The 18,930-nt window shown below is 38.5% G+C and overlaps 1 protein-coding gene and 1 long non-coding RNA gene across 2 annotated transcripts; both read right to left on the reverse strand.

The window, feature by feature from the left end:
* Nucleotides 1-8,345: 8,345 nt before the first annotated feature.
* On the reverse strand, nt 8,346-12,443 carry LOC136261750 (uncharacterized). The gene is made up of 16 exons (XM_066055797.1): nt 12,267-12,443; nt 11,925-12,203; nt 11,372-11,866; nt 11,139-11,315; nt 10,455-10,532; nt 9,982-10,395; nt 9,832-9,903; nt 9,661-9,782; nt 9,557-9,601; nt 9,396-9,482; nt 9,270-9,338; nt 9,124-9,221; nt 8,863-8,983; nt 8,712-8,811; nt 8,596-8,654; nt 8,346-8,542 (listed from the first exon to the last, which is right to left on the reverse strand). Exons 1-16 carry the CDS (start codon nt 12,331-12,333, stop codon nt 8,393-8,395), a joined length of 2,433 nt encoding a protein of 810 aa, XP_065911869.1. The 5' UTR covers nt 12,334-12,443; the 3' UTR covers nt 8,346-8,392.
* A 75-nt stretch (nt 12,444-12,518) lies between these two features.
* LOC136261751 (uncharacterized) lies at nt 12,519-13,239 on the reverse strand. The gene is made up of 3 exons (XR_010704007.1): nt 13,120-13,239; nt 12,791-12,934; nt 12,519-12,710 (listed from the first exon to the last, which is right to left on the reverse strand). It is a non-coding gene; the product is annotated as an uncharacterized lncRNA (long non-coding RNA).
* Between the last annotated feature and the right edge of the window lie 5,691 nt (nt 13,240-18,930).

Genomic DNA, 18,930 nt, shown 5'->3' on the forward strand with positions numbered 1-18,930 from the left:
TTTGTATAGCAGGGAGTACACAGGCACTATTTCTAGCAGTAACCTTATTCAGAGTCATAACCCATGGAGCTTTTATACTGTTGTGTGGGTCATGGATTTAATAAATTAGTAGCATATATATAGTGAATAATGAACTGCCCACCCGCATGCAGTTTTGAAATCAATGAAATGGGAAACAATGAATTTTCTTGGAGTGGCTACTGCAAACAATCCAATAACAGATTAACACTAATTGTTTGCATTATTGTAAAGGTAAATCTGTGTGAAAATTTCCACAAAAACAACAAAATGAAGCACATTCCTATTTCGAGTGAAAACCCTATAAGTTATCATTATCTTGGAATCGTTTTGATGCAATTTTTCAAAGTTTGGTTTTTTGAGGACTATGTTCATCCTTCCGCTCTACTTCAGATAAGATTGTTTGTGTTCTACATTTGTTGATCCAGTGATAATTTCCCCTCTGATGGCTTGCTGGCTGATAGCTTTGGATAAAATCCAGGTGTTCAACCTATTGGTATTGGAGAAACAGTACATCATATAATTGCTAAGGCCGTCTTGTCTGTAATTGGTGAAGACATTACGTTTGCTGTTAGTTCTCTGCAGCTCTGTGCAGGCCAACCTTCAGGAGGTGAAGCTGCAGTTCATCCAATGAGGGAAGCTTTTCAAAATGATGATACTGAGGGCATTTTATTAATTGATGCTACCAATGCTTTTAATTCTCTGAATAGAGCTGTGGCTTTATATAACATTAGATGTCTGTGTCCATCATTTTCTACCATTCTGATGAATACCTATCGAAGCCCAGCTTGTCTTTATGTTGACTTAACTCGGAGGAAGAGACAACTCAAGGTGACCCTCTTGCAATGCCATTCTACACTCCTGCCACAGTACCTTTGATTCGGAAATTAATTGCTCGTGTTACTCAGGTGTGGTATGCAGATGATGCTGCAGCTTGTGGTAAAATCTCTGATCTTCGAGAATGGTGGAACCAAGTGTCTTCATTGGGTCCTTCCTTTGGTTATTTTCCAAATGCAAATAAGACCTGGCATGTCACTAAACAACAATATTGTTCTATTGGTAGGGAGATATTTTGTGATGCTACTGTAAATGTAACATCTGATGGTAGACCTCATCTGGGTGCTCCAGTTGGTACCACTGAGTATGTGGAGAAGTTTGCTGTGGATAAGACTGACTGCTGGATTTCTGAAATTGACAAACTGTCTTCTATTGCAGTCTCCCAGCCGCATGCCGCTTGCACTTCTTTCACTCATGGTTTAATTAGTAGGTGGTTGTATGTATCATGTACAGTTCCTGACACTTCATCTTCCACAAACTTGAGAAAGCACTGTTAGCAAAGTTCATACCAGCCTTGACTTGTCTTGACTCTCCTGGTATACTACAACGTTCACTTTTTGCCCTGCCAATTAGATTTGGAGGCTTGGGCATTGTTGCTCCTGATTCTTTGTCACCTGCTGAATTCTCAGCCTCACTGTATGTAACAGCACCATTACGACTGCACATCCTGTCACACAATTTCAATTACGGAGCAGATACTAGATGTAGTCAGCTTTCACGTAAGATGGAAATCAAGGAATCTAAGATGCTGAATTTGTCCCCACTTTCAAAGGAGCTGCTCCCTCAACCCACAACTAGGCCTCAAATGGCTGTTGGTTTGGCACAAGAAAAAGGTGCCTCTAGCTGGCTAACAGCTTTACCTGTGCAGGAACACGGCTTTTCTCTACATAAGACAGCTTTTCAAGATGCTCTTGCATTGCAGTATGGTTGGCTTCCCACCCGAACACCATCTCACTGTGCATGTGGCTGTGCATTCTCTGGTGATCATGCATTGTCATGTTCAAAGGGTGGATTTCCCTCAATACGACACAATGAGGTGAGGGATCTAACTGCTGAGCTTTTAACTGAGGTGTGTCATGATGTAGAGGTTGAACCTCATTTGCAGCCACTGGATGATAAGACTTTTAAATATAAGACAGCTAATGTTGAGGATGGCGCACGTTTGGATATTTCAATGAATGGTTTTTGGGGTGGACGTTTCAAGTGCTACACAGATATCAGAGTTTTCAATCCACTAGCAACTTCCAACAGAGGATCCAATCTTCACTCAAGCTACAGGAAGCATGAATCTTTGAAGAAGAAAGCTTATGAGTCACGACTTCGTGAAGTGGCGGAACATGGTACGTTTCACCCCATCAATGTTTTCTGCTACAGGAGGAATGGGTCACAAATCCACTGTATTTTACAAGAGACTGACCAGTTTACTTTCTGAAAATGGAAAAAACCATATACAGCAGTTTTGGAATGGATTAGATGCCGTTTATCTTTCTGTCTCCTTCGTTCAGCAATCCAATGTATTAGAGGAGTGAGATCCTCACAAGGACACTTGTAAAGTTTGCTCCAGTGGACTTACTCAGTTTTGTAATTGATTTTAAAATTTATGTCTAATGTATCCCTACCCTAACACTAAGGAACTACTTTTCGCATCCCCTAAAGTTGAATGCTCGGGGCAACCTACACTACATCTTACCTACCTCATCCACCAAGGCATACCAAAACAGCTATTTCTCAAGAACAATAAACGACTGGAGCACACTACCAACTGATACAATTGAAATTGCAGATACTGATCTATTTATGACTGGACTCCAATCATATTGTTGTACCTAATGTATTTGTGTTTATGTGAGGGTGTAACTAATCACTGGACTGGACTACTGGACTGGAACACTGGACTGGACTACTGGACTGGCATATTTTTGGTTTTTAAACATTCTGAGGTTAGTTTTATTGAGTCTTGATAGTTAAGGGCTTCCAGAGAACTTGCAATCTGCTACTAAAATGATGGGTGTGAGGAGTGGAGTAAGCAAAAACTGACTTCTATAGTGATTTCACTACTTATTGTGTTCTTGTACAGTACATATACCTGTACTCCTTATCAGTATGCTACAGGGAATGTGCTAGTTATGGTTAACCAATGATAACGTTTTGAAGATAGTGGTAAGCTTCTACAATGCCAATATATTTAGTCACGTATTATAGTACGCCAACCAGCACATGTAACAACTAATTATGACAGCAGAAAAAAACCCTACAGTTGTGCAATGAGTTTGTATATTGCATGTAGGAAAGAATTTAGTTACAATAGGAAGGATAGGTTGTGTCCTAGGGGTCTGAGCTATTTAGTTCAAGGATACAGTATATCATTGGTAGCACAAATATAGTACAGTGATTTTGGTTAGCTATTGCTATATATTACAATCTCCAAAACACAATATTAAGAAGTGTATAGATGTTGTAGAGCATAACAAGTAGTGAGAAGTCAGTTTTTGCTTACTCCACTCCTCACACTTATCATTTTAGTGGTAGACTACAAGTTTTCTGAAGGTCCTTAGCTAGCAAGACTCAATAAAACCAACCTCAGAATGTGTAAAAACCAAAAATATGTCAGTCCAGTAGTCCAGTCCAGTGTTCCAGTCCAGTAGTCCAGTCCAGTGATTAGTTACACCCTTTATGTGATTCCTGAGCACACCAGCAGGGCTGACTGCTCAGTAAATAATAATAATAACCTACTAGACGCATCCCCTAAAGTCGAATGATTATACTAAATTTATAAATAAGTAGCTAGCTACACATGTACGAATATACTCATGATTGAGTTTGTACCATTAACAACCTACTTGACGCGTGCCTTAAAGTCGAATGCTCGGGGCGCGTACCAACCTTAGCTCGCCTAGATACAACCAGTGTGCTTGATAGTCCAGTAAATGATGGACTTGTGCCGGTAAAATAGCCGTTCACGTTCGTAACCGGTGCCGGTACTCTTTTTTTTAGTATCGACCACTCCTTCTACATACCAAGCGCGCGCCCTTATGGTACTTGTGATTGGTATAATTATATCAGACTGCAGCGTTTTTCGTATTCTATAGCTAGCTGAGCCAAAAATCGCATGAGTGCTACTCGCTAAATTTAGCTACTGTTGTAGTTGTGGCCGGAGACTATCGAGTTGATGGGGATTCGTTTACAATCAGTAAGGTTTTTTGTTGAATTTATGAGTAAGTCTGTGTGTATATAGCTAACAATGTGTGATAATTATTGTACGGGAATACCACTAAATTGAGGCGTGCCATGTTCTGTGGAGTTTCTACGCAGTAATAAATAGTCGCCATCATGTCAAACACTGACGGATTGGTTCGACATTCTATATACACATTAGAGCTCACTACTACACTGATGGCCATGCGTACTACCATAGCCTTCTCATCATCTACCATCAATGCGTATCGATATTCATTTCAAATTCTCCATTCCTTTGGAACTCAGTACTTGCAGAAGTTTTGCAAATAACCAATTTACACTACCAGATACAGTGCATGAAATTGCCATGAAAATAACCATGAAATACCAATGAAAATACCTATGGTTTATCCCATGAATTTTAACGTTTCATGGGTACTGCACCCATGAAATCTCTGCAATGCCATGAATTTACCATGAAAATCTGATCTGGAGACGCATTTCATGGCCCATGAAACAACCCATGCTATACCATGAATTGACTTTCATGGTACATTTCATAGGGGCGATTTAACATTTCATGGCAAAAACATAGACGTTTCATGGCATACTTCTCTGGTAGTGAATTAAGGCAAGCCCTTTCTGGTTAGCGCTTCGTCATTTTCTTTTTAACTCAACTGATCTCATTTTGTTTTTGTATAGCTAAGTATTTTTGTGCGTCATGTTCTGTTGTAAGTTAGGGTCCGCAATCCGAAAATCAACTATTACAAATCGATCTTCCTATCATTGTGGGATGTTCATTGTAGTATCCCATTGCTAGATCCACCGTGAAACTGGAGGCACGATTGTTGTCTTCACAGAAATATCATTTTTAGTATGACACGAGATGCAAAATTTATTTTTAAAATTTCATGCTCCACACAAAGAACCGGATGAAACTTGCTGCTTATATCCAGAGTTGTTGTAGTTAAAAAGTACATACAGTAATAAGTAAATGATTTGCTGAGTGACCGGCACAGGGTTGCTTTCTTTGAAAAAACAGACAAAGAAGTACAAATTTTCGATTTCAAACTGCCCTACCACCCAAGGCAAGAGAAGCCAACTCTTCCTCATAGTATTTTGATACGGTTAGGTGCATAGTCTGTCTATGCTGTTATTATATTTTATAATTGTAAGACTCATATGCATGAGCATAGTGCAATGATTAGTTACAAATTAAATTAGAATGTAAGTAAATAAGTAAGTAAATTAATTAAGTATAAGTAATTAGGTAAGTAAATTAATTAAGGATAAGTAATTAAGTAATTGAAGAGATCACTAGTGTACAAGTGTAGAGAATTGTTGTAGAGTTGGTGCATTGACAGTGACACTTGGTAAAGCATTCCACTGAGGGACTACTCGTGGAAAGAAACTGTACTTATAGCTATTAACTGTTGAAGATATTGTAACAAATCTTTTGTTGTGACCTCTAGTGATAAGAGAGTTTTTAATCATACATTCTGGGAGTGAAACATCTATTAAACCATTTAAGATTTTATAAAGGACGCATAGAGACTGAATATCTCGTCTTTTCTTCAAACTGTCCCACTGTAAAGTTGATAACATTTCACCAACACTGCTGTATCTGTTAAAATCAGACATCACATATCTAGCAGCTCTCCTTTGAACAGATTCTAATTTGTTAATGTTAATGTTGGTATAGGGGGACCAAACAAAAGCTGCGTACTCCAAAATTGGTCTGACATATGTACAATAAGCATCAACTCTAATATTCCTCTGACAGAAATGAGTGTTTCTTCTTATAAATGCTAGGGCAGAGTTGGCTCTTTTACAGATACACTCAATATACTTGTTGAAAGTAAGTTTACTGTCTAATGTAAGTCCTAAGTATTTAGCTTCCTGTACATGGGCAAGCATTTGATCATACAGTGTGTAGTGTGTGACAGTTGGATGCACTTTGTGAGTAATTGTTAAAACAACACATTTAATTGGGTTAAATTGCATAAACCATTTGTTTGCCCAGTGTTCCAGACAATGTAAATCATTCTGTAGGACATCGGAGTCATGCTTAGAGTGAATTTGGCGATACAATAGACAGTCGTCTGCAAATAGGCGACAAGTAGATTTGATACAGCTGGGTAAGTCATTTATAAAAACAAGGAACAGTAAGGGGCCCAATACAGAGCCCTGAGGTACTCCACTGGTAACATTGACAACTTCTGAAATAGAACCATCACAAACAACTTGCTGTTTACGGTTGGTTAAAAAAGACTGAATCCAGTTAATTGTCTCTCCAGTAATTCCGTAGTACCTTAACTTTGTTAGTTTGGAAAAGATCTGAGTCTTCTCACCATCTGGGTGATGAGCGTCAAATTTTTCTGCAGCATTAAGAATTGTGTCACGATTTCTAGCCATTTCCAGCGCTTCTGCAGCCACAATCAAGACACATGGTAGTGTGTCGTGCGGCCCAAGAAGCCGGCGCGCAACACACGTGAGTATATTGACAAGAAGAACGAAAACGAAATTTTCGCACCTCCGTAGCTCTGTGCTACCTAGATGAAACAAGATGATTTTTGCTGTGGACACTCCCTCCAACTTCAGCACTCCACATTCCAAATTTGAGTGAAATCGCTTCAAGCGTTCCCGAAATATGCGACTTCAAAAATTGGCTTAGTTTCTTTGTTTTTTTTCTTCTTATTTTTCTTCCTCTTTTCGCACACTTACAAAAACTGCTGTAAAACGCGAACGCCATATCCGATTGCCTTGAAATTAGGCACACAGAAGGGGGGGTATAACGGCGCATCTCGGTACCAACGTTGGCTGGAATACGATAAACAGGCAAAGAGTTATGAGCGATTATTCACGAAAAATAACACCTATATGTTGTCACGCCTACAGGGTAAACCGCGTATGGGAAGAAGCTGAAAATCGGTGGGTGAATAGGTTAACTATTGAACCTCAAACCTTTTGTGGTTTGAAAGAAATCGAGCTAAAAACCAGGAAGATACAACGAAAAAACCAACAGTGTGTAACAGTTACGCAATCGAGATGTTGCATCCCGCACGCGTATTTTGTCCCATACGCGTATGAGATATCCCGTACGCGTATGGGCATTTTCCCTGTCCCGTACGCGTATAGGGCCCCGTACGCGTACGGGACGATATAATTTAATTCTGAGGCGCTTAGCGTTGCTTGCATAGATTCAACTGGGTTTACAAATACGTAGCTTTTGCAGTTCAGTTTCATTAAATATACCTTTGTTTTGGCTGTACTACCTACTGACATATACTATGTAGAAATTACATAGCTAGCACACTGCTGTCGCGCTTATTTGTAGCTAGCTAGCTAGCTATTTGTTTGCCTCATAGTACTTCGCGCACGTTTCTTCTCCATGCTATAAGCTGCTATGTGCTGCATGTATCATATATCTGGCCTTCACCATTCAAATCATGTGGAGCATGCATATGTTGATTAAATCGGATGAACTTCTTGAGTAGTCTAGCAACCTTTTGGGCTAGCTAGTCACGAGTCCCTTGAACAAATCAGGCATCATTCTGCCTGTCCAGTAAAATATTTACTTATTTATTTATTTGCAATGTACAAACTCAATTTGAGTATTAATTCTATAATCTATAGTTACTAATTGTTCTTAATGGAGTAGCGATGGACATGTCAGTCTGCCTGTCCAGTATAATAGATAAATAGCAAATTATTTATATAGCACACCATAAATATCTAGCTATTCTATTATGTGACTGGACATATACCAGTGGTCAAATGCATGCTGGGTAGAAATTAATGTGAATTATTGTGTAAGCAGAACTATGGTAAGTTAGTATAAATAGCTACATGCACTTCGTGCATATATAGCACAACATGCAGTACCGGGTAAATCATTAAAATCGATTGAAAGCTGCAATTCCATGAATCAATATAATTATTATTAGCTATAACAAGCCAGGTCATAAATTAATGCATATAAATTAGACATGGACTAAGACTACATACTTATAACATAATAGTGCTGTCAGACCTTCAGTGCAGCTGGTCACTGTAAAGCTTTACAAACAAAAGCAAACAGCACAGCTAACATAATACCCATGCACTAACACAGAGTTCAGTCCAAGAGATTCGTTTCAACTAGTTAACGCAAGTGTAAGTGAGACTGAAGTTTACACATCCACTTAACGGTATATAAAACTACTAAAAATCGACTGATTTTCTGACATAGGATCACATAATCATAATATCTACTCTGCACTAAGCAGTAGCAGTGCTAGCTCTACACCATGCATGTTCGCTGGGGGCCAAACACAATTTTATAAATTATAATATGCCATACATTAATATTTAACCATGATTACATAAAGTCAATTACATAGGTTGCACCAGTAGAACAGCATGGTCCAATAAAGTTAACTATAGGTATATCCTCTGGATTCAACTTAATGCTAATGTGCCTGTTGACACAATTCAGGTGGTACCACGATTCACATGTTCCACAGCCAATCTATGTATATATTCAGCTGATAGTCAATGAAACAAAGAGCAAACAACACTTACCCAATCCTGTGCTTTAGTAGCAGTGAATGAGCAGGTCCTGCAATGCTCTTCTATGGGTTCTGCAAACAAATAGATTGCTAACAACACTCATAAGTACCTTACAACTGTTTGTTTACCTGAATTGTTAAGTATTTCTTTTGCCATCTCTATTCTTAAATCGTGAACTGTTCCAGCATGGATGTTCATTGGTAAATGTCTTAAATATTGTTCAGCAAACTATTTTAGAAATTCTTTATGTTGTGTTGCAGAATATACTTAAGGCCATACCTTCATAACATAAACTCCACAAGACGAATTGTCTTCCTGTATACTGTGTGGAGGCGTAACGACTTCCCATACATACTTCTTTGGCCAATATCCACCACAATATTGATAGGTGTTGTAAGCGCTGCAAGAGAATTATATGCAAATAGCCAGGGATTATATGCAAATAGCCAGGGAGTTCAAAGAATGTGTTCCTGTTGATATGCAAATTAATGTGTATACATACTTAACTAACTATGTGTGCAAAATATTAACTGTACTAACTTCCAGTTTTTTCTTATCCTTTGTATTAGTCTATGATCTCTTTCTTCATACTTCTTTGGGTCAATGTAGAGAACCTTTCCATTCTTTGGTTCGACGATCTAAAGAAATAGTAGCTATAAAGATATAAATGTACAAATATGTCTGACCACCAATATCCAGTGCATCTTCTGGTAGCAGTAAGGTCCAATGAGGGCATTGTAATGAGACAAATCAACCTGCAGAAATATATGTATACAGGTGTCTGTAAGTCCTCGTAAAGTACCAACTCATACATTGCTTAAAACTTTCTTCTTAAGGATATACGTCCCATTACAAATGTCATTCACTGCAGACACGTCCATGATAAATATTTCTTCTTCCTGTGTTTGGAAGTGAGCATGCACATAATGCATACATTCATATGCACTAGACTTTTCTATGTATTATCTCTAACCTTTTTGTTGGCACGGATCATGTATAGTAGATAAGATGCTATCACCTATATACAACATATATACATATATGCTTGCTTGTTTGATAAAGTTTACAAGCACGTACTTCATCAGTAACCCATCCATTGGTGTCGATCAGTGACAGAATTCCCTCGTCGTAAACTTTGTAACTACCAAACTTCGCTTCAAAAAGCATCTGGGTTTTGTTTCTGATTCTCATTAATCGGCCTGCATGATAGCAATATTATGCAGACAGATGATATACCGGGCACAAAACCTTCGGTTTGATAATCATTTTCATCAACTTCTTCATCTGATGAATTAGGACAATACTGATGAACTACCCCTCCTGCAAAATAAAGATGAAAATGAATGAATGAAAAGTGTAGATAGAGAAAAGTAGTTACAGCCTACAAAATATCCTTACGGGATTTGTGCAAGTGGAAATAGTCAATAAGTACATTAGCCATTGTAGGCTCTTCTTGATTCAATAAGTCGGCTGTTTGTTTGTTTGTCTCTACATCATCCTTCAAATCATACATTTTGTTGGTAAACTTTTGCACAATTGTGATTGGAACTGGTTCCTTGTGAGCATAGCAAAGATCCTTCAAACATTTCTGGTCTTCATAGTTATCCACAACATAGCTGTGCAGAAATGCAGCTGGTAAGTTGGTTTTGAGACTGTTAGATATGTATTCATGGGCAGGCCCACATGGCTTAAACAAAAACGATGGATGGTTCTGTATAATAGTTTTCATCTTCTTGCTAAGTTTCACGATTTTGTCAAACTGAAAGCTGTTCCCTGGTGGAATATCTTCATTGCTGAAAATTTCATGACCCCCTAAAATGTATAATCCATGCAGATTAACACACACCTACATGATTGAATTTATTTCTTACCTTCAAGCTTAGGGCTGGTTTCTTCTACTGACATACTACTGGCTTCTTCTTCTTCTACTCCCTGGACCCCAGAACTACCTGTTGTACCAATTCATCTTATACCGATGATCTACCCGTGCATGTACATTTACTTAGACATATCCATGACAAATATGCTATGTATGGGGAGCATTAAAGATATTTTGTGTGCATGTCCATGCAGATGTTTCAATGCATCTCACTTCAACATAGTACATGCAGTGTACCCTCTACCATTTGGAACCAAGAGTTTGACCAATATGTGACCTGGGCTGACAAAATCAGTCTCTTATAGCCTGTCAAAATTTGACCTACTTTTAAATGCTTGAAGCTACATTACTTTGTCCATGATTATAGCTAGCATCCACATAAACGTTTAACCACTTATGTAAAAATTGCTTACAATTTTAATGAAGTTTACAGAATTATTCTAGGTCAAATACAGTGATGGAGATAGACAAGATTCAGTAAACATGTGTATTTTCGGGATATACACTGATTTTGTCAGACTGGGTCACATATTAATTTTTAAGTGGACCAGAACTCACGGGGCTAATATTTTCTGTCCTTATTACAAAGTTATTTTTAGAGACAGGTTCTATTGTAACTATATGTAGCTGTAATATCATGTCTGGCATGATAGTTATTGTATGCATATGTGCTCACATCCATCCCGAGCATTGCTGTATGATGGCTCTAGGTCAACCTGTTCCCTCTTCACTGGAAAGCTATCACTGCCAATTTGTTTTGTCTTCACTGAGGTGCTTCCTGTACGATTCTTATTAGCTTGTTCACCGGTCTCAGTGTTCAATGGGCAACTATCATCAATGCTAGAATCATCTGCTGTCAAAGTGGAATATAATTATATTATACTACACAAAAATAACTACTATTCATACCGATGACTGAATTCTTGCATTTTGTCCCTTTGTGGCAATATGTTGTGCATTTTACTTTGCTTTTGAAACATACACATTTGCCATTTACACAACCAGATTTGCAATTGCAGTGTGAAACATCAGTTTTCCTTCGATTGAATTTTTTTGCAGCCGATCGCAGTGCTATTGTGGGATCATCTTCCCACCCAGTGGTTTGTACTGTTGCATGAAAGCACTTCTGAAGCTGGTCAGTTCGACATCTTCCTTTCAAAAGTCCATACTCGGTTCTTATTTTGTAAGACCCATGTTGTTTTGCAACCACAACTCCTGGTATTCTTCTCAAATCACCTACACCTCTGTCATGTCGTGGAATCCTTACAGTCACACCATCCCCAATTTTAAATTTTACAGCCTTGATTCTTTTGCTGTTATCATAAAGTTTCTTCATTTTAGCAGCTGAATTTGCAATGTTTTTCTTTGCAAACTGTCTAACTTCATGGTGCCTGTCTTCATTTTCTGCATTAATAACAAACAAAGCAGCTGCAATGGCAATTTTAAATCATTCCCCTTATACCTGCTGGAATGATAGGTGTCTGCTGTCTGAACTCTGTGTCACCAACACAGGTTCTGGCCTTGGCCACTTCAGGTTGCGTAGCCTTGGTCACCGGATCAGAGTAAGAATCTGTGTTACCTAGCTCTGTCAAATCATCAGTTTCTGTGGGAGGATCCATAATAATGGTCTCTTCTTCTGCCAAACACATTCCTTTCACGGGTTCAGAAGATGGATCTAGACCAAACACCACTTGGTATGGTGATGTTTTAATGGTCGCATGTGGTTGCTTATTGATTGTAACTGGAAAAACAAAATTATATACAATAATTGGCATCAATAGCACCTGTTTTAAATAAAACTTACATTGAACTCTGGGAAGAAACTGAACCCATTCTGTTGTCTTCATGTCAGCCATGAGTGAAGTGAGCATGTGTTTCACCACTCCGTTAGCTTTTTCAACACACCCATTTGATTGGGGGTGCCTTGGTCTACCTCGAATTAAAATTGTCTCTTGACTCCACTCATGAACAATCGTCTCAAAAAGCTATAAAGGAATGCATAAAATACAGCATGCACCTAGACAGTTGTCTTTCCAACCTCATTGTTAAATTCTCGACCATGATCAGATTGGAGTATCTTAGGTACCCCAAGGTATGCGAAAACATATCGTTGCAAGCACAAAACAGTTTCTGCAGCACACTTCCTAGATTGTGCCCATAGAATGGAAAACTTGCTAAAGTGATCTTTGTAATGACCAATCCATCTGTTGTTGCTGTCTGGAATGCTTGACATGTCAATCAAATCAATCTACAATATGAAGTATATATATATAATACACTTATTATGTTATTCCTGCATAAATGGAATATAAAAGCAATATTATTTACCTGTCCACGAACATGGAATCTCTTTGAAATGATGGGTTTCAAAGGAGCTTTTGTTAATTGAGGCTTCTTACAAGAGCAAGTGAGGCACAGTCTGCAATATTCCTCTACACAAGTTCGTGTTATCCCTTTGTAGTTTGACAAAATCTTCAGGCGAAAGAATGAAAATTATTGTGTGGCAGTGCTTATACCGCTTACACATACAGTGAAAATGTGCATTTTTAATAATGCAATAATGACAATAGCAGCTAGGGAGTGTACATAGTTAATGCATTAATGCTAGCTGATTTATTAATAACACTCATATAATTATATTATACTATTATGCATACCACTGAATAAGTCTTCCTAACACCCGAGTGTGCCGTGCCTTTCTCATGAACAGACTGGATGATATCAAATATATCATCTGTTGTTACTACTCTTCTATAGCCTTCAAACAGAGAATTGGCCGCAACCTATATATATTAATGAGACATGCATACATGTGAAAATAGCTATAGCTATATATCTCCAAATTTTATAGGCAGCTACATAATATATATTAAAAAGATTTAGCCACTCACACATTGAAAGGGTCTGATATATTTTGCGTTAAAAACTTATTTCTCCAATTGCAACAGGGTATAATATTGAGACAGACTGTCAAGTACCCATGCATACTCCATAGTTAATGCCACCGACATGCGCGGTGTTGAAGGAGCGCGCGGCCGCATTAAACTCACCATGCTCTTGCTCTTTGTAGGAACGATCACAGCATTATTTAATCCAATCTGCGGAAAATCTTTCAGTTCAAACTGCTTCTCCTTGACGTACTGCCTAAATCTTGGTTTAATTTTGTAATCGTCCTTGGAATCACCACCATCTTCCGAGCCATCTTCAGCTCCGTGACCAGAGTGGTCTAATGTACGAACGAAAGAGGAACATTGAACTACAGCCTATACTACACAGCCGCTTAGCTATCTTCAAGCAAGGTGGCCTTGATTAAATCGAATTTCTCACGGTTAAACAAAGAATTAGAACGTTTCGCGGCCTGGCTAGCTAGGAACTCGTTAAATTCTCTCCGAACCCTTTCCACGGAAATTTTATCATCCATCACGGCATTCAAGCGGGACTCGATACTCTCAGGTGATACTCTCAGGTCATAAACTATACTACTAGCAAACACTATAGGATTGCATGCATCAGCACTTGTGGCGGCAAATAAGCTCAGTAAAGCGAGCAGCAAAGAGATCAAAAGAGAGGTGTTAAAATTATAGAGAGAGCATGTATCAGGCACTGATACAGAAATATATATTATCAAGAGTTCATAATAATATGAAGGGAGGTGGCTGGTCTAAGTTCAAGCTGAGAGAATAGAAGTGTAGAATCTACATAAAATATATAATCAACCCAGACTGCTTTTAATTCTGTATATAATATAACCTGTAACTTTAGTTTTGTAATTTAATTTTTTTCCTTGCCATGCCCACTGCTGTCCACTGTTGGTCAGACATGTGGTCGCATGTTGTCCGAGGACACATTCTCTTGTACACAATATAATATAATTTGTTTGTAATCAGTCATTCGTGTTTTCTCAACAATTATTAATGATGGTTTCTTCTTCTATACATAATATATACATGGACAAAATGAAAGTGAGTTTTAGTAGGACTCGAGCATGATCAATGTATCAGATAATGAGGGTGGTGATAGCTACTGACCATATCCATGGCTGGTGTACAACTTACAGTCTAGATAAACACATGATGAGTCACAGTGTACTCTTAGTACACTGTAGGCTAGCATACTGCACAGCATGCCCTGCTAGGAATAAAAGGGCATTCTTCCCAATTTTTGAATATCTACCTTCCTGAGATTAAAACTATAGAAGAAAATCTTTTAAGTCTAGGATTTGTTTAACTATTCTTACTACCAACTGCCTATGCTATATAGACTCACTTCTCCTCTACATGCTGTCAATGGTATGAAACTAGTATGTAAATGCATAGCCACAGTATTTTATTATTTTTTGGCAGGAAGTAAAGGCATGCCTATGCAATTCACAGGCCAAGCAAGGTGGGTGCCTAGCCACCCCATCCACTCCCTGGATCAGCCCCGGCCCTATGCATGTGTGGCAAAGGCCACATGGGTGAGTGGTTGCTAGGAGCATGTTCGATTGTTGACTGGATAGCCACTTCACTTCCTGCTTGGATGGCTCCTTGAGGTATTGTTGCTCAGCAGTTGCTATCGGTGATGCTACATATTACTTAATTGCCCCATGCAATGAAGTAATTTTCTCTAGTTATAATGTTGTTTATGACCCACACTGTTAAAAGGATGTTCCCAGTACACCTTTCGGGGTGTCCCCCACATGTTCCAGAATAGCTAGCTATATACATTAGCTATACACTCCTGCATTTGTTGCACCTTTGCACCTTTGCAATTTTAACTCTTCTAAGTGCTGATAGTTCAAATCAGGATTCAGGATACCAGCTGCTTTATCTATAAGTTAGTTTTGCATTAAGAATAAATATTATATTAAACTTGATATCATGCTATAGCTAGCTTTACTGTTTATTCACATACAATAGACTGTGTACTACACCTTCATGCAAGTTCCAGTAAAACTATAAAAGTCATTTTTCTCTCCACGCCATGTCAACCCATTGAAGCTGTCGATAGCGAATTAAGCGCCTCTAAAATCATTTATCGTCTAGCCAATTCATTCAGTTACAGCTAGATAACAGTGATTTTGTAGTGCAACAAAGCTATTTGGACAAGATCTAGGCGTGCATAGTAAGATGGAACCTATTTCAAAACATCGTCCCATACGCGTATGGGCATCCCATACGCGTACAGGCACCCCGTACAAGTATACGCGTATGGGATATCCCATACGCGTATGGGCAAAATACGCATGAGGGACACAACAGCCTCTACCAGATCACACTCATTGTCTATTCTATGCAAGCAGTCATCCATCAACTCTTACCATTACTCCTTTTTGTGAACAGTGTTTTTTGGTGGAACTCCATCCCATTTGACATTCTGTCAACTACACGCTTCACTACTTTTGTAGGCAAATGTTATACAATTTTCTTTTTGTTTCTGTATGTTTTTAATGTAGGCTTTTATTTCAATGTACTGTAATTGTCTTTGTAATGTATCCTTAGTTGTTTGGTTTTGCATTGTATTGTTTTTGTAGGTGGTACTCATATAGGCATATTTGCCTTTTGTATTCACCTTACCTTTTGGTTAAACTAATAAAAATAAAATAAATAAAGACTGCTTGCCACGCCTACCAGATAAACCGCTTGGGGTAATGCTTTGAAAATTGCTGTACAGATGGAGTAATCATATTAGAAAGGCTCTTCAATGGTGTAGAAGAATCAGACTTACAGCCACGGAATTATAACATGAAATCCAACTTCGTGCAGCAAGTGCGAGATCGAGGTACTCTAATAGAGCAGTCATCCTAATAGAGCAGTCACCCTGAAGAGAATTCAAGAGATCAGCTAGAAACAAGTAACCTGTATAGAGATCAGCTACAAACAAGTCACCCTGTAGAGAGATCAGCTACAAACAATTCACCCTGTAGAGAGATCAACTAGAAGAAGTTACCTTGTAGGGAGTTCATGCAACTATGGAAAAAGATAGTTCAGCTAGAAGAAACCACCTTGTAGAATTCAGCTACAAAGAAACCACCATGTAGAGAGTTCAGCTATAAACAAATCGCCCTGTAGAGAGATCAATAGAAGAAGTTACCTTGTAGAGAGTTCAGCTACAAAGAAACCATTCTGTAAAGAGCTCAGCTGCAAACAAATCACCTGCACAGAATTCAGCTACAAACAAATCACCCTGTAGAAAGATCAGCTAGAAGGAGTTACCTTGTAGAGAGTTCAGTTACAAAGAAACCACCATGTAGAGAATTCAGCTACAAACCAGTGACCCTGTAGAGACATCAGCTTGAAGAATTTACCTTGTAGAGAGTTCAGCTACAAAGAAACCATTCTGTAAAGAGCTCAGCTGCAAACAAATCACCTATATACAGAATTCAGCTACAAACAAATCACCCTGTAGAGAGATCAGCTAGAAGAAGTTATCTTGTAGATAGTTCAGCTACAAACAAATCACCCTGTAGAGAGATCAGCTAGAAGGAGTAACCTTGTAGAGAGTTCAGCTACAAAGAAATCTCCCTGTAGAGAGATCAGCTAGAAGAAGTTTCCTTGTAGAGAGTTCAGCTACAAACAAATCACCCTGTAGAAAGATCAGCTAGAAGGAGTCACTTTGTAGAGAGTTCAGTTACAAAGAAATCACCATGTAGAGAGTTCAGCTATAAACTAGTGACCTTGTAGAGACATCAGCTAGAAGAAGTTACCTTGTAGAGAGTTCAGCTACAAAGAAACCATTCTGTAACAAACTCATCTGCAAACAATTCACCTGTACAGAATTCAGCTACAACCAAATCACCCTGTAGAAAGATCAGCTATAGAAGAAGTTACCTTGTAGAGAGTTCAGTTACAAAGAAACCACCATGTAGAGAATTCAGCTACAAACAAATCACCCTGTAGAGAGATCAGCTAGAAGAAGTTATATATCTTGTAGATAGCTCAGCTACAAACAAAGTCACCCTGTAGAGAGATCAGCTAGAAGAAGTCACCTTGTAGAGAGTTCAGCTACAAACAAACCACCATGTAGAGAGTTCAGCTGCAAAGAAATCACCCTGTAAAAAAATTCAGCCACAAACAAATTGCCCTGTAGAAAGATCAGTTAGAAGAAGTTACCTTGTAGAGAGTTCAGCTACAAAGAAACCATTCTGTAAAGAGTTCAGCTGCAAAGAAATCACCCTGTAAAAAATTCAGCCACAAACAAATTGCCCTGTAGAAAGATCAGTTAGAAGAAGTTACCTTGTAGAGAGTTCAGCTACAAAGAAACCATTCTGTAAAGAGCTCAGCTGCAAACAAATCACCTGTACAGAATTCAGCTACAAACAAATCACCCTGTAGAAAGATCAGCTGGAAGAAGTTACCTTGTAGATAGTTCAGCTACAAGTGAATCACCCTGTAGAGAGATCAGCTAGAAGAAGTTACCTTGTAGATCGTTCAGCAACAAACAATTCACCCTGTAGAGAGAGCAGCTAGAAGACGTCACCTTGTAGAGTGTTCAGTTACAAAGAAGCCACCATGGAGAGTTCTGTGATAAATATATGTATTATATATATAATCTGTACATTTACTGATAAAATCAGAAATATTTAAAGTGCATCTGCTTCATCTTTTCTTCTTCCTGTGGCAAAGAAAAAAAGATAGGTTTAAAAAGTCCCAAAGCAGGCCATAGGCCGGCTTTGGAGTATGCAAATACAAAAAGAAGTGAAATCTAATCCAAAACAGCCAAGCTGTAAAAAAAGAGTGCGGCCCTCAAAAAGGCTATGGTGAAAAAAGATGTGAAATCCAAGGTGGCAGCCAAGAAATGGCTGTGATGGTAGGTTAATGGTAAAGATTTTAATAATGACAGTTCAGGTGAATTTTGTGCCAAGAACAAGCAGCACCAAATTCATCTGAATTGTCGTTATTAAAATTTTTACCATTAACCTAGCGCATCACAGCCATTTCTTGGCCGCCACCTTGGATTTCACATCGTTTTTCACCATAGCCTTTTTGAGGGCCGCACTCTTTTTTACAGCTTGGCTGTTTTGGATTAGATAATCATTACTTATTATTAAATGAAATCACAGAAACATGTAACAACATGAACTGGTACAAAAAAGTTCTGTTTCAACTCGAGGTGTTACCCACACCCTGAGAGTTGAAGAATCTTGCGTAGAGGGTTGCTGTTCCTAGTAAAGCAGTCTTTTGTAAAAGGTAGACATTGAGTGTTTTAATATCTAGAATTTCCTAAAGGTTCTTTATTCTTTTAGTAACAGAACCGAGTGCTCCAATTACTACTGGAACCATCACTGTCTTCTTTCTCCATAGTCTTTCCAACTCGATCCTTAAATCTTGATACTTGGAAAGCTTTTCCTCCTCCTTAGCTGATATGTGCTTGTCAGCAGGGAAAGATATATCAATCAGAGTGATGAGTGAAGCACATTTGTCAATGACAACAATATCTGGTCGCCTTGCTGATATGATGTGATCCACAAATATGTTAAAGTCCCACAG

This window comes from Dysidea avara, chromosome 7, assembly GCF_963678975.1.
Source record: "Dysidea avara chromosome 7, odDysAvar1.4, whole genome shotgun sequence".
NCBI lineage: Eukaryota > Metazoa > Porifera > Demospongiae > Dictyoceratida > Dysideidae > Dysidea > Dysidea avara.

What these genes read in the sequence shown, in the direction of transcription:
- LOC136261750 (XM_066055797.1), bottom strand. Translation starts at nt 12,333, where the DNA reads ATGCTCACTTCACTCATGGCTGACATGAAGACAACAGAATGGGTTCAG. An exon ending in TTTCCACTTGCACAAATCCC is followed by an intron (nt 9,904 to 9,981) that starts GTAAGGATATTT and finishes TTTATTTTGCAG; the next exon opens with GAGGGGTAGTTCATCAGTAT. An exon ending in AAATGATTATCAAACCGAAG is followed by an intron (nt 9,783 to 9,831) that starts GTTTTGTGCCCG and finishes GCTATCATGCAG; the next exon opens with GCCGATTAATGAGAATCAGA.